This window comes from Boleophthalmus pectinirostris, unplaced genomic scaffold, assembly GCF_026225935.1.
Source record: "Boleophthalmus pectinirostris isolate CB_2022bp ecotype Guang Dong unplaced genomic scaffold, ASM2622593v1 HiC_scaffold_5, whole genome shotgun sequence".
Lineage (NCBI taxonomy): Eukaryota > Metazoa > Chordata > Actinopteri > Gobiiformes > Gobiidae > Boleophthalmus > Boleophthalmus pectinirostris.
The window spans coordinates 30743745-30767200 of record NW_026571404.1 but is presented as its reverse complement, the minus strand read 5'-3'; the positions used below and the strand labels follow the sequence as shown (position 1 = coordinate 30767200).

The 23456-nt window shown below is 38.5% G+C and overlaps 1 protein-coding gene across 13 annotated transcripts in view; it reads left to right on the top strand.

Moving 5' to 3' along the window:
* kcnma1a (potassium large conductance calcium-activated channel, subfamily M, alpha member 1a) overlaps positions 1-23456 on the top strand; it is a 316984-nt gene that overhangs the window by 96263 nt on the left and 197265 nt on the right. For all 13 annotated transcript variants that reach the window (XM_055162655.1, XM_055162649.1, XM_055162657.1 and 10 more), the window contains exon 2: positions 13663-13827. In XM_055162655.1, coding sequence (XP_055018630.1) covers positions 13663-13827 — 165 coding nt within the window. The remainder of the gene's footprint in view (positions 1-13662; positions 13828-23456) is intronic.

Sequence of the window (23456 nt, the reverse complement as noted above, 5' to 3'; positions counted from 1 at the left end):
TAAAATCAAAGTAGAAAGTATTGACTTTAAAATCTAATTAAGGAAAGCACAGATACTTAAAATTATATATATACTTGCTTTACTACTTTTACTTTGTTACAATCCACCTCTGCGTTTTAAAGACAGCAAAAATCACCTTTAATGTCATTCAGTGCAGGCTTAATATTATGATTCATTATTTCTCTAGTTTGAACTTCGCAATCTCCTTCAACCTCTGAGCTGAGTTTTGCCTGTGTCACTTTCCCTCCCTCCTCTTCCTCCTCTTTCATCCTCGCTCCGATTGTCTCCTCGTCTCATGTCTTTTAATTAGAGCTCCTTGTCATTATGTGCGCTTCTGTGGATGTGTCCTTGTCCTGTCTCCTCACTCGTGTCCTCCTTCCTTCCTTCCCTCCTCCTGTCTCCTAGCTCCTGTCGCCTACATCTCCAACTGCCACTTTCTCTTTTTATCCGTCCGAGTCAAGTCTCTGGTCTCTCATTAGCGTGACTCCCCTGTGTAAGCGGATAATTGGAAGGATCCTAATATTAACCATGTTCCTCTATAGAAAAAGGTGAACTAAATGCGCTGCTAAATGGGGTTGGGTTTTAGGCTATTTTCGTGTGGCCCAAAATGTTTGACGAAAATGTGGAACGCAAGGTTGAAAGGTGGCTGGTGTTATGTAAATATTATTGTTTAGTTCAGTTTACATTCAAGGCGTGAAATGATGAGAGTAATTTGTGTTAATTTGCATGTTTTTGTGTAGGAGGTCCTCGTCTTGCCCAGTGGTGGAAGGTAACGAAGTACAAAAGTAAAAGTACAATACTCAAAGGTGCATTGTGCAACCTTTCTAGCGGAGGGTTTGTCAAATGTAGTGTTGTAGTCAAGACGGCACTAATCAAGACCGAGACTAATCTGAGACCACAGGGACCAGGACAAGACCAAGACCTCCAAGAGTCAAGACCAAGACAAGACCAAGACTTTTAAAGGTAGAGACCGAGACACGACCAAGACTATGACCCATCGAGACCAAATCAAGACCATCTTTGTGCAAAACACAATTAAATGTTGGAAATGACAGTTATTTTGGCACATATATATCAGTGTTTTTGTAATAAAAAAAATAAAAAAAATCTATCTCCATTTGATCTGATTAAAGTTCATTTAAGCTTGTACTCGTTTGTGTGTAGACTCTGCACACCTGACTGGGCGACAGGTGTGTTGAAGAAGAGGCACTTAGCTGTTTTTAAAGAAAAACTCCCACACACGGTCTCACTCTTGATTTTTCTTTTATTGGTATGACGTTTCAGGTATATTTAGGCTTAAAATAGGTCACACAAATTGTACTGAACTTAAACATTCTTTGCTCCTTATTTGAACCCTCACCCACAGTTTGAGAAACCCTTCTTTAAGTCAACTTCCACTGGAACTTTATAGAAAACAAGTTCAAAGTTAATCAAGTGGATTTTTCAAGTTCATAACATTTAACATTTACAGTTATCTTACTGGTTTTGCAGTGATATTGAACACCCTCTGCACATTTACCAGCCGTAATGAAATATGATCGCACTCGCTGAATGTCAGACTTTGAGTCCGAGACAAGACGGAGACCAATCGCCGTAAAGACCGAGACTAGACCGAGTCCAAATGCGCTCGAATCTGAGACAAGACCAAGACCGTAAAAAAGCTCTCTCGAGGCCGGTCTCGAGTACTACAACACTCAAATGCTTGTTTCCATGGCGATATTATTGCATTATCTGCTTTCTATCTTCATGGAGACCAAACTGGACCATGCTACAGGTCAGATCTGTCAAGAGGCATCCCCGCTTACTGTCAGAATGACTGTTTTTCTAGGTATTTTTGAGCCATAAAACCACCTGTAATTGAATACGTGTAAGGCAAAGCTGTTTAATGCCATACTGTGGAACATTCTAGACAGAGCAATGACATTTCCATAGAAACAAGAAGATGATGGACCAACCAAACCCCCAACCAAAAAGTTACATAGTGCACCTTTGAAATAGTACTCCCCAAGATGACTCTATGAAGTAGGAAAGACATAGCCAAGGAGAGAGACCATCCAACCAATCTGTCTTACAATTCTGGATAAACATCATCTACAGAAATTGGTAATTTCTAGGCAAATGGAATAGCACTCAAAATAGCTTTTTCTAGGACTCCACCATTTCCAACAGCTTGCTTTTGAATGCACCAGTAGCGTAGGAGGACATGCTGTATCTTTGTACATCTCTACCGAATTTATTACAAATGCCATTCAGCCTGGATCCAGTTCACTTCCATTACCAAAGCATCCAACGCCTGTGACATCCAAGCGCCTCGCAATTACCTCAAACACCACACAACCCAAAGCAAGGGGCCCTCTTATCTCCGGCTAACCCCTGCACCTGTACACCGAGCTGCGGGACTCATTTAGCTTAGCGTCTAACATGTTACCGCACACGTATGCCGGCGCGCATGAATAATGGATGCGGTCACAAACTGATGGCCGGGCAGATCGGGAGAGACGGGGTAAAGACAGGATTGTTTCTAGTTCATTTGAGTGGCGCGGGGGTGAGGTCTGGGTGAGGCGGGTGAGCCTGGCCCGCCTGCCTGCCACGGGAGGATCCATCTGCTAAATATACTCCTCGTGATGTCATAGGCGCAGAGGGAGGGCGAGGAGTGGCAGGGGAACGGGCTCAGAACAGGAGGGGAAAACAAGCGTGAAATTAACTGGAATTTCAAACAGATTATTGTGAAAGACGCGTAAGATGTAAAATGTACGTCCGTGTTTTGGGTAATTCCTTCGCTAATTTCTAGATGCAACAAACTAACACGCAGTCATCTTGGGATTTGGCAGGTTTTTAGCGTCAGAACATATTGAAGGTCCTATATTATGCGAAATTGACTCTTGTGAGCTTTAGGCCATATTATAATTTTGTTACCTCATCGAAAACATACCTGGAATTGTGTTTTGTTTCATTCACACTTGTCTGAGTAACTCTTTATTATTAGTCTGTCTACATTTCCAAAGCTCATACTGCTCTGTTCCAGCTTGTGATGTCATGTTTTGGTAGTTTTCAAGTCGAAAGGTTGTATAGAGGATTTTTTAAGGGAAGTGAAATACAGCAATAGTCCTTTTTCAAATGTTGTGCATGCGTGACACCACCTTCCTCCTCCACAGCTCCCTCAGTAGAAACATCTCCTCCCGCTTCTTTACTCTAGAAATCACGCTTGTTTACATCCAGTGCACGTTCAGAATTACTGTTGAAGTGACCTGTCTAGAAATATTTTAGCGACAGATGCATCAGTTTTTAGACCCTTCGTCTGCTTCAGTGTCGCCTTCGCTGGAAGAAATCTCCAAGAATCACCTCAGTCTTCGCTCCTTTTCCCCTTCTCTTCTTCTTTCAGCGACCTCACTTTGAAAAATTGACTTTCTTTTGTGGCGAACTGGTCGTGGATTCTCGTCCGCCATCACAACAAACTTTGTGTGAATTGCGAGAAGGCTACAGTTTAAAAAAGCCTCTAAGAACCACTGCATAAACCACGAAATCCCTGCGAGTCTGCAAGTCAGTTACATTAAAAACGTAGGGAGTTTGATTGACAACCTAACAGCCAATAGATAAAGAGGGAGCCTCGTTATCTATTGGCTGATGTTTATTTGGCCTCACTACGTCCACAGTTGATAGATTTTCATTCTGTTTTTTTTTTTTTTGGTCATCATAATTACAAGGCTGCTGCGTCTCTGTAATGGTGTTTTAAACTTTCAATGACAATTTGAAACTAAAAAAAAATCCTCCCTACAACATTTAAGTGAAGATAGCTTGATTCTTGAGCCGGTTTCACTTCATGGAAACTGTCTGACCTCGTAGCATTAGGATTTGTTCGTTCGATGGTAGGCAGGTACTTATTATGTATTTAACCAATCGCTGCTATTTGGTCGTGACATATGTAATGCGCCACTAACAGGGCTAACTGGTATATTAAGCTTTTCCCAAATCCCGTACGAAGAAGGGCAATAACGTCTTTCCCCTTGATAAAATTCACCAAACATTCTCTTTGTTCCGTCTTTAAATCCTCGATCTCGGGAATCGTTGCCAACACAGAATGTTTGGCTTTTCGCTGATTGGCTGGTGCCCAAACTCACACTTTCTACGTTCTTGCAAATCGTCTAGTGTATTCTGATTCCTGACCTAGTTGCTGGAGAGAAATTAAATTGAGCAGAGGCACTAGGTGGTGCCAGCCTGGCTAAAGTGAAGGTGTATGGAGTTTAAAAACACTGTGGAGCACTTCATATTATCACATTATCACATCACAAGGTGGGACGCAGTGTTTTCTGTTTGAGAGAAGCCCTCAGCCTGCAGGATTTGTGATTTAAACATGTGTGAATAAAACAAAACACACCTCCAGGTTTGTTTGTGATGAGGAAACAACATTACAACACAGAAAATAGCGCAATATGGGCCCTTTAAACATCTTTGAAGAGTTGTGAATTATAGAGTGCATTAACATTTGTCCTTTTTTAGCCCAGTTTGAGTGCAAGTACTTGGTTTGGTCCTGATTTAATCCTGGTCTAGTCCAGATTTTAGTCCCAGGTTAGCCTAGGTTTTGATGTGGTGATTGCACCCTTAATAGATTATGGTTAAGTTTAGGAAAAATGGTTAACATGCAGGAAACCATGCTGGTAAATATGACAAAATATGCATTAGCTACTCCAGTCTGACTTCCATTGTAGGGAGTATTATACCTCTGATGACGCAGGCCATTATAACAAGAACTGAGTTGGCAGTGTGGGGCAGTTTCTCTCTCATTTGTGTCCAGTGGGTGAGTGGGTAGATTGCATTAGCTGTAATGTATGCTACTTACCATATTGCCTTTTTGCGTTTCAAGTAGTTCTTGTGCATTTTAGTAATAGAATTTCAGCCAGCAGCATGACAAGACAACAAATGGAAGACATAATTATGATGTATAGCTACTGGATTTGTGTGCTGTTGATGGGTGGGCAGAGTCCATTAGCAAAGGCGAGACCATTGGTGGATGAAGTACTTAATTTTGTTATTTAAGTAAAAGTACAGAGGCAAAAAAATTGTAAAGTCATGAAAACTTCTACTTAAGTAAAACTATTGACGTATACGTTTAACAGTGTACTTAAAGAGTAAAACGTAAATGTATATCGGAGAGATTTTTGGAACAATCAAAGCATCAAATGTAGTGATTTTGATAAAGACTTTAACTGATTTTAAGTGACTTAATTGAGTTCTTAATTTTTCTGTATTTGGTTTGCTCAAAGTTAGGCCGTTAACTCTAATGAAATGTGCTAAAAATAAGTCTCAACCTTTTCAGCAGGTCTCAAACCATACATTAAAAGTCCTTTTTACTTTTCAGTACTTTTCAGAAAGTACAGATACCTGCTCTCAAATGTAGAGAAGTAAAGCAAAGCACCTTTAATTACCGTAAACAAACTTCATCTTCTCTTGCATCATTAGAATATATTTTTTTACATTTCCGAACACCACTCTACTCTTACGACTCAACTTACAAAGACCCCACCCTAAAATCTACTCAAGTAAAACTATTCACATATTTGTAAAAGTAAATGTATTTTGGAGAGATTTTTGGAACAATTAAAGCATCAAATGCAATGATTTTGATAAAGAATTCAGCTGATTTCAAGTGATTTAATTGATTCCTTAATTTTTTTCTGTATTTGATTTGCTCAAAGTTAACTCTAATGAAATGTGCTGGTCTCAAACCAAAAATACTACTTCATGATAAGTACTTATTAAGTACTTATTTACTTACTTAAAAAACTTAGTAAGTACTTTTCAGTCCAGATTTAAAATGAAGTGGAGTAGAAAGTACAGATACCTGTTCTCAAATGTAGTGAAGTAAAAAGTACAGATACCTGCTTTCAAATGTAGTAAAGTAGAAAGTACAGATACCTGCTCTCAAATGTAATGAAGTAGAAAGTACAGATACCTGCTTTCAAATGTAGTAAAGTAGAAAGTACAGATACCTGCTCTCAAATGTAGTAAAGTAGAAAGTACAGATACCTGCTCTCAAATGTAGTAAAGTAAAACAAAGCACCTTCATTACTGACAAACTTCATCTTGTCTTGTACAATTATAATATAATTTTTTACATTTCCGAACACTACTCTACTCTTACAACTGAACTTACAAAGACCCCACCCTAAAAATGCCCAAACTAAACAAATTCCTACATAAATACCTTTGATAACATACATTCGTACATACAGATGTCTAGTTTTACTGCAGGTTTGACAGTGGCCTGTACTTCTATGAACCTAAGAAGCACTTAACATAAAGACACTACCACAAAACTGTACTCTGAAACACTATCTGCTCCATTTATGACGCTTTAACTTAGAAGAGAGCGTTGAAAGACACAGGATAGCCCCGGCATGTAGTACTGAGAGACGTGAAAATACATCTCCTGGGATAATATTATCATGGTATTCATTTCATGGTCAGATCTTTGCGATAGGAGCACGAAAGGCTAAAATATAAGTCACAATTGAGTCAAAAGCGCCGTAATGGCCGTAATCAGGGAATCGCAATCTAAAAACGCATTCTGGTAAATTCTTAAAAGCATAAAAGTTCCTGGACACGCTTGAAATTTACACTATACATTTAATAGAATCACAAAACATAAAAAAAACAAATGTTAATAATAGTACTTTTTTCTTATTTGCTTTTACAAAATGGAGCAAAGGATCTTTTTTGATGCCAAGTTATATTGTCTATATTGAAAATGACTTTAAAAACGACTAAAAGAGAAGATTAATAACAAAAAATAGATACTTGTTATACTGTAGTCTTAAAATTGTCATCGCTGTAATTCAAAATAAAAACAAAAAAGCGATATTTTCAAAGTTTATCGCCACAGGAGGTTAAATAGACTTTTGTTATTGCAATATAATACAACTCTTAGCAACACTGTTAAACCTCGAGTACCAAGTTGCAATTGAAGCCGTCATTGCACAAGCGAGCCCATGCATGCCATTCCCTCACAGCTAACCTACATTTCTGTGCCTGTTTTATGTATGGACTCCTGGAGGTTGGAGGGGCCCTGACTGGACTTGTACATACCCCAGCTCGGCTCCACATGCCTTGGGGTGCTGCTGCCCGCTCTCTGGCCAATCAGCGCGAAACATTAGCCATGGCGGTGCGCACAGTTTGCCCAGTATTTGTTGCATGTGATGGCGGCGCTGTGCCCGGGCGCGTGGTGCGGGGAGGGGGGCGGCTAAAAGGGGGTAGGGTAGGGGGTGAGGTCGGGGTGGTGGCGGGCTGGGGCGTAAGCGGGCAGCTCTTTTAGTCAGACATGCGTTTTGGATTGTTTAGCTAGCGGTTTACAGAGGGATGCAATGCCAATAGAAATATCATATCACAAGTTACATTTGAACTTGGTGTTGACAGATGAGTCCAGTCCAGTCTGGCTTAGCAGTGTACAAAAATACTGAAATAGCGATAAATTGTGATTCTAAATTTAATGATACAGTATCATTATTGCGGGCTGCTCCAGAGGACAGAAAATCCAAAGAGGAGACTTCAATAAAATCTCATGTCTTTCTCCTAGAGCATTTTGAGCATTGTTTAAGACCAGTGTGAGTAAATGGCTTATTGCTCCAGCTTCTCGTGTTTTGCTCCAGAGAAACAGGACACTGAACTGCTCAAATGAGATTCCTCTGTAGATATGAAAGAGATCTCTATTTGGCCTTAACCAAATCTCGAACTTTCATTGTGCTTATTTGCTTGTTTGTGTCTCCCACAAAGACACTGGAGAGATTTCACCTTTTGCTCAAACTAACCTCAGTTTAGGCTCTGTGTCGTACTTCTCATCTGTTGCTCAACTTGAAATAGGACAAACTTTAAGCCCATTGGTCAATGTGGGTTTGGTGCCCGATTTTCAAATTCAGTATGTGTTGTGATTGGTTGAGAGCAGTGTCTCTGAACAGCTGAACTTTGATTGGCTGTTTTCAGAGCTGCGGAAGAACACGTCTGTTACCTGGAATTGCTGTATCGATGTATCGGCAAGAGTGATTTTTGGTATATTTGAGCATTTTTTTAAATGACAGCACTACAGGGAAGCTGGTTTATGTGATATACTTGACATATTCACAGTTTTGATGACTAAAATAGATGTATTTCATATTAACTTTGCACAAGTGGTGGTTTAGTAGAGAAAATATTGTGGCTAAACATATTTGTTCTTAAAAAACGGCAACAGTATCATGCGAAATATAATGATGTCACATGTATCACCATAATGTGATAATATTGTGTTATGAGCCATGTATTGTGTATTGTATCACATCGAAGAGGATCCTGTGATTCTCAGCCCTAGACTGGTTGTGGTTCTGTTGTAGGGAGTATTATACCTCCGATGTAGGCCAAGATAACAAGGACTGAGCTGGCAGTGTGGGGCTGGAGTCTGAGAGACTCAGACTCTACTCAGCCTAAATATGCAGGGTTTGTGTGTTAAACATGTATGAATGAAACAAAAGACGACTCCAGGTCTGTTTGTGATGAGGAAACAACATGATAAACGATTAGATCAGAAAAGAGTGTAACACAGGCCCTTTCACATTTACTATAGAATGTGTTATCACTGGCCTTTTACAGCACTCAGATGTCAGATATGAGCAGGTTGTGATAAGATGAGCAAGTCAGACTTTTATTCATTACTATTGTCAGGAAACTTTAATTCAATTTTGGATTTTGTTTGTAAAATTGGACATAACTTGATTGAGTTGAGCAGAGAAAAGACAGACGTTCTGACTCACTCTTTATTGATTTTGAGAATAGGCAGTTTTTTACCGTGGGAAAGTTGAGGTTTAGAGTGTACAAAAATAAACTCGAATAGGCCGTGTGCTGCAGTTTACAGCAATATGAAGGATCCTGGAGCCATGAGAGATCGGTCAATATGTTTGATTTGATCGCTTCGATAACACATTAGAATCCAGAGTAGCCTATGGCCGATAAGCTCTGTCAATATTTTTGGGCTGACATCAAGGGCAGATTTTAATTAGGGATGCATCAATATTGCTTTTCGATACAGATGTTGATACATTGGCTTTAAGTATCCCGATACCCGATATCAACCAATACCAGGGCAGAAACTGAAAGTATATTTTATTTCCTTTAAACACAAACAGCATAAGTTAAAAAAAAAAAAATCCAACTGCAGAACAGCTTTGTAAAAATACATGTTTAATATGATGAGATGTTTTGGGTCAACATTGGCCAGCAAATCGTTTTATTAAACCAATTTATAAACTAAAAGGGGCTGAACCGATCTTGGAATCTGATATCTGATCCACCAAAAACTTCGAAACCGTTATCCAAAAAAACCCAAAAAAACATATTGTCTATCACAACAATACACTGGTCTCCATTTAAATTATCCAATTAAAATAATCTTGACTTTACTAAGCTCCTGTTGACATATTACCAACATTTAAACACAGTTAAACAGTTAAAACGTCATTATAATTCAGTATTTTGCGGTAACCTTGCAATTTGAATATATTATTGGTCTTAAACCCAGCTTCAGCCGTCTTTAAGCTGACCATGCAGTTGCACCAAACCTACAATAGCACATATATTGAAAGAGCTAAAACGTATTGCATTCTTAGGGATTCTCTTTGGACATGTGCCATAACTCCATATACGCTGCATCATTCTGCATGTCTTTGCAATTTCCCGTCCTCTGCAAATCCTTTATAATCTCTAACATAAAACATAGACTTTTTATTCTCCTCGTAGCGTTTTTACTGTCCACCGAATAGCGTCATATATATAGAAACAGCTGCACACGAGTTAGCCGTGATGAATGCATGAATCAGTGAAGCTACGTGGCTAATGTTCCTTCAATCACTCACTACTGTACTAGCCAGCGCCCTCTCTGCCCCCAGGATCTCTTGATGTGACGTCCCATATGGGCACAAAGGCACGGGCAGACCTCAGTACATGTGGCTATACAATGAGGCAGTAATTCAGGAGGAACAGATGGGGCCGGTGTAGCGTGATCAGAGCAGTCACAGCTTATGCAATGAGGCTACATGTGGACAGAGTGAGCAGATAGGCTAATTTATGTGTGTGCTTATAAATGAAATGTGTTATGTAAGTTCAACGGTGGCTGGAAATTTGGCTGAGTGAGAAGGGAAATTCAGGATGATTAAGTTTGGAGAATTTTACAATAATACTGATTGTATTCTGTTGTTTTTGTTGTTGTAGTTGTATTCTAAAAACATACATACTTATATATTTTTTTCTTTTATATTTTTTGGGGTGAAAGGGACGAGGACACACAAAAACATAAAAGCTTTAAAGGTCTTATTTTGCACATAATTGACTCTTGTGAGCTTTACACCATGTTAGAATATTGTTCATCAAAAACATACCTGGAGTTATGTTTTGTTCCATTCACACATATTTGAATAATCCTTTATTATTATTGGTCCGTGTACCATTCGTGTTTTTTTTTTTTTTTATTTCAGTTAAGAACGAAAAACAATGAAATTGGAAAACAGTTTGTTATTTCATTATTCTGTTTAAGTATCAAAAAAAAAAAAAAAAAAAAGATTTTGACCTCTATTTCCAATATTTAATTTAAAGTTTATTTCAGATGACACCACTCAAAAAAACTCATTGCCTATTTTAATTCAGATATTTTAATCTCTCTGATTTATATGAAGTTCTGCTGTTAGAGAGGCTTAACTGAAAAAACTATTGCAATTTTGTGGACAAACATGTCCTCTTTTATAGCGACACATTTACTTTCACATCCTAGAAAGTAAGTGTTAAACTCCATGGCAAGAAACAGGTAGCAACAAGGTGATAAACTTTGTTCACTTGACACCATAACTTGACACCTTAGCCCAGACGTCCACGATCCATTGGCAGATCGTGGAGCAATTCGCCCGGCGTTGCCTCCCTGTCTTGGTGAATGTGAATTATGAATGTGAATGTGGATAAATTAAAGTTGGATTTTTATTTTCTATGAGGAGGACTCAAATATACATTGAGTAGTAATGTGCTTAATGCAGCTTTGTGCACATTTGTTTACATTTTATAGGAAGAAACTTAAAACCACATGGCTAATTTGCATAAACTATAAGCACTGAAAAAAACTGCTCGCTCCTTGTGAGCTGATACGGTCAGCTTCTGTCGGACTAAAGGACACGACTCCGCGAGACTCCCGACTACGGTGTGGCTTCATAGTTTACCAAAGTTGTACTAAAACATTTTGACAGATTTTTGAGCTCCGTGTACCACATAAAATTGGTTCGAGGTCAGTCAGAAAGCACAACCAGAATTAATACATAAGGCGCACCTGATTTTAAGGCACACTGTTGATTTTTGAGAAACTTAAAGGAATTTAAGTGCACCTTATTGTACAAAAAATACGGTACTTCTTGTGTTCCAGCGGACTCAGAAAAGTGCTTTATAAATGCCTTTGTTTTATTATTTGTTCTGTAATAAATTTTGACTATTTGCCTTTATTTCCACAAACTGTACATTTGAAACTCACATAAAGCACACTTTTATAATCTTCACCTTTTTACCCCGCTCCCTAGCTGCCATTTTAACAAGCACTGGAACAAATGTCTTGTTTTACAGCTAACCCTATGGTGAAAGACGTCTTCAAATTAATTGACGCTCACCCAGTATAATTCACCTAATGAGCCCCAGACCTGCCCACAGCCAGCACCGTCTCTGCTCCGCCACTAAATCCACCTTAATTATACTTCCTATCTTCTCCCCTACGGCCTGCCTTTGTTTTGGCTCCATATGCTAGTACTATCACATTCAAACGCAATATTTTTAACTTGAGCCGGGAGCCAGTTCAGAATGACGCGGGTTAGAGCTGTCAAAACGGTGATGTTTGACCTGGTTTGTCATTAATTTTTGCGTCTTTCTTTTCACAAACTGACACTTTTCATACATAAAGGTTTCCAAGGGTGAAGTTATGAAAAATATATCGAATTGCGTTTTTGATTGACAGTAGACTTGCAAATTATGTTTTAATAATAGTTGTTCAAAAATCGCATGTGAAATGGGTTCAGAGGAATTGACACAAAGACTGAAAAATGAACTGACAGCTAATACAAGAATCACATTTCAGGACGTGTTTGTACAGATCTAATACTACAGGGATAGCAGTTTTTATCTGGAATAAGAAAAGATATTAAAAAGGGTAGTAAGAAATAAGAAAGGATATTTTGTTGTTTGTGGTACTTTAAAAAAATTGCATGTATTCAGTTGTGATTAATGTTTCAGACCTGTTGTTGTCATTTGAAAGGACAGGAGATTAATATGGCAAGTTTTTTGTTCTTAATACCATCAACATTTGTGGATTTGAAGTTAGGGTAAAAAGCATCAAAAATTAGATATTAATGGATGCTAAAATTAGTACTGAAAGTCGATACTAATTTGAGCATCGATACTAAAAAGTCACATTCACAGGAGAGAAATGAACCTTTCCGGAATAATTTTAGAATGATGTTGAGCTGTATCAGAACAAGTATAAGTGCACATAGACTCGTATACGCACATGGACCACTGTAGAACTGACCTGGACCACTGAGGGATTACACAGATATAAGACCACATAGTAATATATTAAAAAGTACTATGATTTCATGTTGAAAAGAACTTTCTATTGTCTAAATAGTTTTTTATTATCATCATGGTATAGGAATCAGTATTGAGTATTGAGTCTATTCCTAAGCAAGGGTGTAGTAGGCATGGTACACGGGGGTCCACCCACTTCTCCCATTGTGAGATAAAAAAAACCAAAAAACAAATGTAAAATAGCTTACAACTTAAATGTCAAACGGAGCTATTGGCAATGGTGAAAACAACCTGCACAGGTTCATGATATCTGCAGTACTGTCCGATAGTGACCTGAGACATGAGGGACCAGGACTGAACCAGGACTAAAACAGGACTGAAACAGGACTAAAACAGGACTAAAACAGGACTAAAACAGGACTAAAACAGGACTAATAACAGGACTGAACCTGGGCTGAGTGTTGGGACGGGCCTAGAGGTGCGCCTGCGAAGACCTTCCGGTGACAATCGCCCGATTGTGCTTTATGGACACCCTGCTCCACGGGTTCTCTTGCTCTCAAGTCCAAGATTAGTTTAGACCTGGTTTCGACCTGGTTTAGTCCCAGTTCAGTCCTGGTTTGGTCCTGGTTCAGTCCTGGGCACATGTTTTGATGTGTATGATTTATGTTCTGTAGGTGATTGTGAATGGTGTTAATGTTTATTACTTGATTCTGCATCATTTTGGGTAAAAAATCAACTTCAAATATTACTGATTTTTACTGGGCTGGCGCCTTTATGTTTGTACTGAAAGTGAGGTAGGTAGGTGGTAGGTGGTAGGTGGGTGGGATTCATCACATCGATGACGTCACGAATTGCATACCCCCACTTAAAACATCCCTACTACACCACTGTTCCTAAGTGTGGAATTGGAGTTTGAAATATTAGTATTGTGACAACACTATTTGAAGTCTGGATGTCTCTTTCAAAAACAATAAAAGTGATAAAGATGTTGTAAATTGTTAAATGGTGCAACACTTTCATCAGTTTACCTTCTGAATATTTAAAAGTCCTCAAAAATGATGCCTCTTACCCCTCTCTTTTTTTGCCTCGCAGGAGGCGCAGAAGGTGAGCAACCCGGCCAACGCGCAGGCAGCCGCAGCAACCAAGAACCCCGACGAGAAGGAGGAGGCCCCAGCGAGCGAGGTGGGCTGGATGACCTCGGTGAAGGACTGGGCGGGCGTCATGATTTCGGCGCAGACGCTAACGGGCAGAGTCCTGGTAAGTGTACACAAACGAGAGCGTTCAAATCGATCACTGTTGTAATGAGTGATGAGTGCCGGCCCAGGCGATGATTTAAACTGGGGATTAGTGTGCCTCGTCCAAGTTGGCATTAGGAGGTTGTAGCTGAATTGTAGCCAAATTGTTTTCTTAAGTATGGGTAGCAAAAACGACAAAGTTTTATTTCTATGGGGTATTAACTACTAACACGTAACATATTTAGATCACCATGTTACCTCTTATTGTTTTGAAAATGCTATATTCAGGGAAAACGGATTAAGCTTCATTTTGGTTTTGATGCTCGAGTCTTCCCTCCCATCGCTCTCAGTGCAGCCACTCCCCCTGCAGAGCACTATCACGATACAATCGGTGTGTATCCCACTAATGAAACTAATGCACATCATATCAGGTTTGCCAAGTTGTTGTGTAGAGTTTTTTATCATTCTTTTGTGATATTTATGGTGATGAGGGAACAACGTTTTCACCTGGTAGAAAAAAAAAAAAAGCACAATACATGCGATTAAGGTTTCAATTTCTGTATGTATTTTTCTATGGTTTGAATTGTCAATATTTACACTGTATTAATAAGTACTCGCTAAATGTACTTTTTTGAGCTTTTAGTTGTGGTATAATGTTGTTTACTCATCAAAAACATACTTTACATTGTGAGTAATCCTGCATGTTTAGGCAGTCAGCTTCTCTTGTGGTGAAAGTGCTCTCCAACCTTGTGATGTCACTAGGTGGCAGAGGTGGGTCCAAGTTGTTGTTTTGCAAGTCTGAAGTAAGCCTCAAGTCTTTGACCTCAAGTCCGAATCAGGTCCCAAGTCGAGTCTCGAGTCATTGGCCCCTAAGTTCAAGTCAAGTCCAAGTCGTCTGCTTTGAGCTTCAAGTCATTAAAAAAACAAAGCACCAAAATAGCTTAGATTTTTGCTATTTAAATGACTTTTAGACTAAACTGCACTTAAAAAGTCATGGTTTATTTATATATGAATATTTATATAAGAGAAATCTTTCCTTTTTAAGTGTCTTGAAAGGATCTTAGTGTGAATCATTATGGTCAGAATATAAAGTGCTAAGTATAGATATATACTATATATATAGATAAGTATAGAGTGCTTATTAACAGTTATTTTTTAATGTAGTTCTATGTACTTCCCTCTGTTTTAAAGTATTGTACTGTATATTACTGTAGTACATTTGGAATACCCTATCACAGTACTTCAGTTACATCCAAAGTAATAAATAGAGCAGTGGAAGGGACATGTTCCAGTGTGTTCCTTTAAAATTAACCACCGCATGCCTCAACTGTAAAAAGAAAAGTATTTTCTAAAAACATTTTTTTAAGAGAACTATCAAGTTTTCTCAAGTCTCAGGCCTCAAGTCCGAGTCAAGTCCCAAATCTCTGACCTTCAAGTCCAAGTCGAGTCCCAAGTCTTAGTCCATTTTGTCAACTAAAGTCCTAAAAATAGTGCCTCAAGTCTGACTCGAGTCCAAGTCACAACTTGCAAATCTCCACCTCTGCTTGGTGGTAATCCAGGAAGTGCTCCTCTGTTTGTTTACACATGTTCACTAGACCAGACAGTCCATACATATACTATATTTAAGTTATTCATAGTTAATTTACCGATGCTTTAAGAGTCTCAAAAGAAGTTTGAAAAGATTGAATAATGCATTGTACTGAACCTTTAAAAAGCGGCTTTGCCTTTAAGTGTTTGGTACTGCACATTTTAAATATCTTGGAGCTATACTTGGAATTTTTTTTTTTTTTTTTGTTAATCGGAAATAGCTTGTTGTAGTGAAGCAAATTTAATTACTGCAATTCATGTAATAACTGAATGTTTACAGTAGCCTAATTGCCAATTTAAGAGGCCCATATATGATTCAGTGTGATAGCTCCATCAGTTTTATTACCTAAAGCCATATAACACTGAAATAGTCCAGTGTTAAAAAAGCATTGTATTCTAACACACCAGAAAATTCTAAACGCACATAACATGAACACTCCTCAATCATGTACATGTAATTTATTGAGCTGTTTCTCCCGGGTCTCGGTGGAGTCATAGTGCGGGACAATGAATTTGATCTGCCCGGGCTGACGGATGTGGAGTCCTCACTTAAAATATCAGATCTCTGTTTGGCTGGCAGTGCCCGCTCTGTGAGCTGGTATCCTGTATGCCAAGAGCGCAGTAAGTCACTCTGCCCTGTGTCTGCTGCCAGTTTTGCCAGTGATGCAGAGCCGAGGTCCATAGACTTGTTATACACATAAAAAGAAGTATGTTGTGGGAGATTTGTTATTAGCTGTCAGTCAGTAGCATATTTGGAAGGCGAGATATTTAAAGGTTATTTAAAGTTATAATGTTGTTTCCTCGGCAAAACATACCTGGAGTTGTGTTTTGGTTCATTCACTCACGCATGTTAAACACATAAATCCTGCTAATTTAGTATAGAGTGCTTCGCTCAAATGGAAAACACCATGATGCCATGTGATAATACAGGAAGTGCTCCATTGTGTTTCTATACTCTACAATCTCCAAGCAATTTGGGGGCGGCAACAGCTCAGTTGGTAAGAGCATTTGTCCACTGATCATAAGGTTGGAGGTTCAAATAAACATCTGTGGCTGAGCGGTCAGATCCACTACACTTACAGGCTGGCAAGCACAGATGAATGCTGTAGTTGTGTCCTTGGGCAAGACATTTAACCCACCTCACCCCTAGTGTCTGCACACACTGGCGTATGAATGTGTGTGTGAATGAGTGAGCGGTTCCTTGTTGTGAAGTGCTTTGAGTGCCTTGAAGTTGGAAAAGCGCTATATAAAATGTGACCATTGACCAGTTTCACTTAGCCTGATTCATCAGCTGGTTTCACTTTGTAGAAACCGTCTGACCTCACAGCGCTAGGATTCGTTCGCTCAACGACAGGTGGGTACTTTTTTTCTTTAACCAATCGCTGCTATCTGGTTGTGACGTATGTAATGCTCCACTAACGGGACAAACTGGTATATTAAGCTTTTCCCAAATCCCATAGGAAGAAGAGCAATAGCATCTTTACCCTTGATAAAATTCACCAAACATTCTCTTTGTTACGGTTTTAAATCCTTGATCTTGGGAATCTTTACCAACACAGAATGTATGGCTCTTCGCTGATTGGCGGGTGCCCGAACTCGCACTTCTGAGGTTTTTGCGAACTGTCTAGTGTATTCCAATTCCTGACCTAGTCGCTGGACAGAAATGCAGTTGAGTGGAGGAACTAGGTGGTGCCAGCCTGGCTAATTTTCACTAGAATCATTTGGATAATTTAAGCCCTGGAATTGCCAGTCTCTTCTGAACAAAAGGTAAAAAGTAGCTACAATTTTGAAAACTACCACTTCATGACATCACAATGTGGAACAGAGCATTTTGAAGTTTGGCGAAACACAACTCCGGATATGTTTTTAATAAGTTAACAGCATTATTATATGGCTTAAAGTGCACAAGAGTCAATTTTGCGTAGGACCTTTTAATATGATGCCTTTATTGTAGGTGCATTATTTATTCTCTACTCTGGAAGTATTGGTGACGTGTTTTGCCCAAAGACACAACATCAGTATGCAATGTTGGAAGTTGGAATCTAACTACCAACTTTTGTCTTTATTGGGGTTAAGTTTCCTCCACTGAACTAACTCTAATGCTAATGTATGATCATTTTTTAAGCCTTTGTCTCAAATATTAAAGACCTTCAGTTCTCCCACACCCTTTCCCGTTATAGCCAACATTTTGAAGATTTACGACCATTCAGAAGCGATTTTTTATTTTTTTTGTCAGCGGTCCAAATTTTTATCACTATGAAATGTGTGAAAACTGCAGGGGTTGCACAAAGTTCCTGGCCCTAAAAAAAATTAAATAAAAATCTGGCTTTTGGATCAGGTTCTTGGTGACTGTTTGCAAGCATCTCCAGGTTCAGATGCTTTTAAAGTGAGGATTTAATTTAGCGATACAGTTTTGCCCTTCAGAGTAGCCAGCCCTGCTTCCTCTATAACATCCTAACACAATTATGAGCAGTTTACCAATGGCTAACCAGGAAATGGATTGAGCAATGTAATTAGATGGGGCTTTTGATGTAGCAAATTCTATAAGGAGTTTCCTGTGCACCCAGCAGCTATTAGCAAATACACTCTCCTGGTTAAGTCTGTTAGCAAAATGAAAAGTGCTTTTTCATTAGACGAGCTCAATCAGTTTACTGCTAAATAACATACTGGCACATTATTGCAAGTCTATTCTTCATCTATTCTTTCAAAATGTTGCCAATTCTCAATATCTGTTTCTGTTACTGTAGCCTGGAATGGACAAACTTATGAACTTCTCAATGTGCAATCTTTGAAGGAAGGTTTTTATGAAGCTCTTGAAATTAGGTTTGGCCAAAGTTTATTGCGTGTCCTTAGGCTTCCGTAGATGCTCAAAGACTGGAAAGAAAGTAGAGGTTGGGTAATGTTGATACACACACAAAAACAAAACAAAAATGTAATCCGCAAGCGGCATCGGGACTGCAGCTAATTATAGAGCATTTTTTATTGTCCGCAAATCAGGAAGTAAGGATAGTACATTGTTAACATGCTTGTGACTTCGCACTGGCCTCTGAGAGTTCAAAAATTTGCTTGTAAACTTTGTCTACTGATCCGAAAGTTGGCAGTTCAACTCCCTTTTGAGTAGGGCTGGGTATCATTAAGAAGTTGCTGATACGATATATACCTCGATACATAGGCCCCGATATGATACATTTTTCGATACAGCACACTTTTGATTCAGTATATTTCAAATTCATTTGATACAGTTCAGTGAAAAAAAGGCTAAATCATGCGCAAAGTTAATATGAAAAACACCTTTTTACTCATCAAAACTGTGAAATGTCACCACAGTTGTAGCTGTTACACAAAATAATTTAGTAAAATATACCTAAAAATACTCTTGGCAATATATCGATACGTTTTTTGACACAGTACACTTTCGATTCAATACGATATATTTCAAATCAGTTCAATACAGTTCAGTGAAAAAAAGGCTTAATTATGGGTGTGATACTAAAAGTCTGCTAAATCCGCTAAGTTTGGGCCAAGTTAATATGAAAAAACACCCATTTTACTCATCAAAACAGTGAAATGTCAACACAATTCTAGCTCTTAAGCAAAATAATTTAGTAAAATATATCTAAAATGACTCTTGGCAATATATCGATATGTATGCACTTTCGATTCAATATATTTCAAATCGATTCAATACAGTTCAGTGAAAAAAAGGTTAAATTATGGGTGTGATACTAAAAGTTTATGAAGTCCACTAAGTTTGTGCGAAGTTAATACGAAAAACACCCATTTTACTCATCAAAACAGTGAAAATGTCAACACATTTGTAGGTCTTACAGAAAATAATTTAGTAAAATATACCTAAAATTGCTCTTGGCAATATATTGATATGTTTTTCAGAACAGTGCACTTTCGATTCAATACGACTGGATACGATATATTTCAATTCGATTCTATACAGTTCAGTCAAAAAAAGGCAAAATTATGGATGTGATGCTAAAAGTCTACTAAGTCCACTAAGTTTGTGCAAAGTTAATATGAAAAACACCCATTTTAACACAATTATAGATCTTATGCAAAATAGTAGTAATAGTTAGTAAAATATACGATATATCGATACAGCAGCCCACAATATCAATACTGTGTCATCAAATTAAACAATACGATATATCGATATTTCAATATTTTTTGCACACCCCTACTTTTGAGCAGTCAGTTCCACTACCCGACAGGTTAGCTTGGTGACTCCAGCTGCCACCGATGCGTACGTCGTTGTGTCCTTGGGCAAGGCGCTTAATCCACCTTGCCCCCAGTGTCTGTGTGTACATTGGTGTGTGAATGTGTGTGAATGGATGACTGGTTCCTTGATGTATAAGCTCTTTAAGTGCCTTGAAGGTGAAAAGCGCTATATAAAACATAGTGTTGCTTGAAAAAGTGAAGTATAAGTTAAGATTTTAAGGCGGTAAAAAGTCAGGCTAATGTTGAAAGATTAGTTTTGGGTATTTGACTTGTTTTTGCTGGCTGTTTTTGTCCTGACGAATGCTTGTTTTAGATAATTGCCTGAGTGTTTACCTGACTTTGCCTTGGCCTCTGTCTCTGACCTCAAACTGATCTCTTTCTTTGGACTTCCTGTCTGACTCTTGTCATAAATGAATAAGCAGCGTCTGTCCTTGAGTGACTGAGAGCTCTCATCACTTTGTCACCGCTCTGGACAAGTGCAAGTCCAGCTTTAGCTCCTTCATTTCAACTCAACTCAGTCTATAACACAAACAGGACAGAATTAAAGACGCACTATGTGACTTTCCTAGTGGAGGAGTGGAGGGTCCGCTATCTGCTTGTGTCCACACCATGAAGATGCGATTTATTTGTGTAATGTCGCACAGTGTGGCATTAAACTTTTTTACAAGTAGCAATGCCATCAGGTCAAGTTTCAAGTCAGATCTGTTCTCAGTTGGACTGTAATTGAATAAAAGCAAGATATATAACTTTAATGCCATACTGTGGGACATTCCAGGCAAAGAAATAACATCGCCAAAGATATAAGCAGTTGGCAGATCCTCCACCAGTTACTTAGTGCACATGTAAAGATATATTTAATACATACAAAGCATAAATATGGTGGTAGTTTTTATTTGGCCTATTTTTAATCCTTATTATGCTTTACTCTTGCAACCCCGCAAGTTTGCCACTGTGGGACAAATGAAGGTTGTCTTGTCTTCCGTGCAGGTAGAGCAAGAATATGTGTGTGTGGGAAGGGGGAGTTTGAGAAAATATCTACTCTTTAAACTTAAACTTATAGCGATGAAGAGGAGGAGATGGAGAGGCTGAGGTGGCAGGTGGTTCGGTTGAAGAGATATGGGGCAGAAGGCAAGGCAAGGCAAGTTTATTTGTATAGCACAATTCGTACACAAAGTAATTCAAAGTGCTTTACAGAATAAGAAATACATTAAAGTCATAATAAAAACAAATGAAAACATAAATAATCATAAAGATTAAAATTTTAAAAAAGAGAGACATAAATTGGAGAGAAGAGAGTATTTATCTATATTCATATTTCAGCTTCCTGCTTATAGTTGATATTTTTGGACCTCGAGTCCGAGACAAGACCGAGTCCAAACGCCTTCAAGACCAAGACAAGACCGAGTCCAAACATGGTCGTGTTCAGGACGAGACCAAGACCGTAAAAAAACCCAAAACCGGTCTCGAGTACTACGACACTAGCCTGTGCATATATTAAAAAAATATATATAATTAACTGATGCACTATTTTGTTTTAAAGGGCAAGTACATCTGGGTGTTGGGAAAGTAAAAAGTTATAGCCACTTGCCCCGTCAAGTATTTGTAAATGCTTAATGTCAAGCCATGGGGGAGATGGAGAGGCTGAGGTGGCAGATGTTTCGGCTTCTACAGTGGACATAGGGCTGAAGAGAGTATTCATGTATATTCATATTTCAGCTTCCTGCATATAGTTGATATGTTCGGACTTTTGCCCATTCAAAAGACTGAATATTTTATGACAACGGTGCTAGATTTTCTTCGCTCTTAAACCCATGGATAGCAGAAATGGAAGGATGATGCTTTCAACGTGCGAAAATGAATTCTTGATTGATAACTGCTTCACAGACAAACATTGCAGGCTGTAATTGAAAATAGAGAAGATGGAGAAGCTGATGTGGGCGATGTTTTTTCCTGCTGTGACGGACGAGGATAAAATATATCCAAAATGACAAGACAAAAAGGTGTATTAAATAATAAATAATAATAATAAGTTTTATTCATACAGCGTTTTTCAGGACACTCAAAGACGCTTTACAAAACAAACGTTAAAACTGTCAAAAGAACAATATTCAAATATACCGGAAAGATAAAAATGCCTTTGAAGCCTTGAGATATGATTTGGCAGAGAGGAAAAAGCAGGAAAAAAGTCTTCATGGTCATATTTCCACTTGAACGCTTCAGACATGAAAGGAAAACCATAGAAAGATAACAGAGTCAACCTAAAATCTCTCGGCGCAGTCTGAAGATGGCAGTTGGTTTGTGTGAGCAGCAGAGTGTGGAGACAGGTCCGGTTCTTTCACGGTGGCGGCGGAGGAGAAGAAGAGGAGGATTCCTGAAGGGAGCTGTCAGTTTACTAAATGACTCTGTGTTTCATGGCTCTCCCACTCACTCAGATCCTTTGGCACAGACACAGGCCTCGTACTTTCATCCACACAGTCACAGATCTGCTCAGGCTCAGTACACACACACACACACACACACACACACACACACACACACGGACGAGTAAAGATCATAAGACTATATTAGAAGGAGAAACTGGGCTGTAGACTTTAATGTTCGCTTCATGCATTTGAAAACTGACACATACTCTACCAGTTAAAAGTTTGGACACACCATCTCATTCAATGTTTTTTTGTTTTATATTTGTACTACTTTCTACATTTTGTATACATCAAATACATGAAATAAGATGTAAGGAATTATCTAGCAATAAAAAGGTAGTGTACACTAGATATAGTCAATAATTTCTATTAGCTATTTAGCTTTAATGTTAATCACTCAAAATGAATATTTATCTCAAGTAAACATATGTTTATTGGAAGTAGGATTAGTTGTAGTGATAGTTGTGGTAGTGGTAGTGGTAGTAGTGGCAGTAGTGATAGTGGTAGTGGTAGTACTTGTGGTAGTATTAGTACTGGTGGTAGTAGTGGTGGCAGTAGTAGTGGTAGTAGTAGTAGTGTTAGTGGTAGTACTAGTGGTAGTACTCGTGGTAGCAGTAGTAGTAGTGGTAGTACTAATGGTAGTGGTAGTGGTGGTGGTGGTAGTAGTAGTGGTAGTGGTGGTAGTATAGTGGTAATAGTGGTGGTAGTGGTAGTGAAAGTAAAATGGTGGTGGTGGTGGTAGTGGTAGTGATAGTATAGTAGTAGTAGTAGCAGTAGTAGTAGTAGTAGTAGTCGTGAAATGAACCATAAAAGCAAATACAGGTGGAGGAGAACCTCTACAGCACAGCAGAGGAGGAGTAGTACTTGTAGTAGCTGTAGTAGCTGTAGTAGTAAGAGTAATCGTTCTAGTAGTCGTATAATAGTAGTAGTAAGTGGTGCCAATAGTAGTAGTACTTATAGTAGTGTTGTATTCAGTATTATAATGTTTGATGACTAAGGCCAGATAACAAGGACTGAGCCGTGTGCACACAACGGAAAATTATCTCTCCAGATTTTTTTCCCATGTGTTTACATTTTGGATTGGACTGAAAAAGGGTTATGTGTTGGTGAGTTCCAAAAAGGCAGTTCTATAATTGCAGCACAAATATTAAATGAAATACATAAAACACTGGGAAGCCAAAATCGAAAACTGAATTGCACAATTTATATAGGAGTTAATTTAAAATCTAGTTTTGTCTTGTTAGACCCAATCTCATATCTTGTCTAATCTCCTTTTAATATACAATGGGTGGGACGTGACAACAATTTTCACAAACATTTTTAAATACTTTATATATATTCTTATCCTTTAAATAATAATAATGCATTTTATTTAAAGGCGCCTTTGTGGGCACTCAAGGACACTGTACAA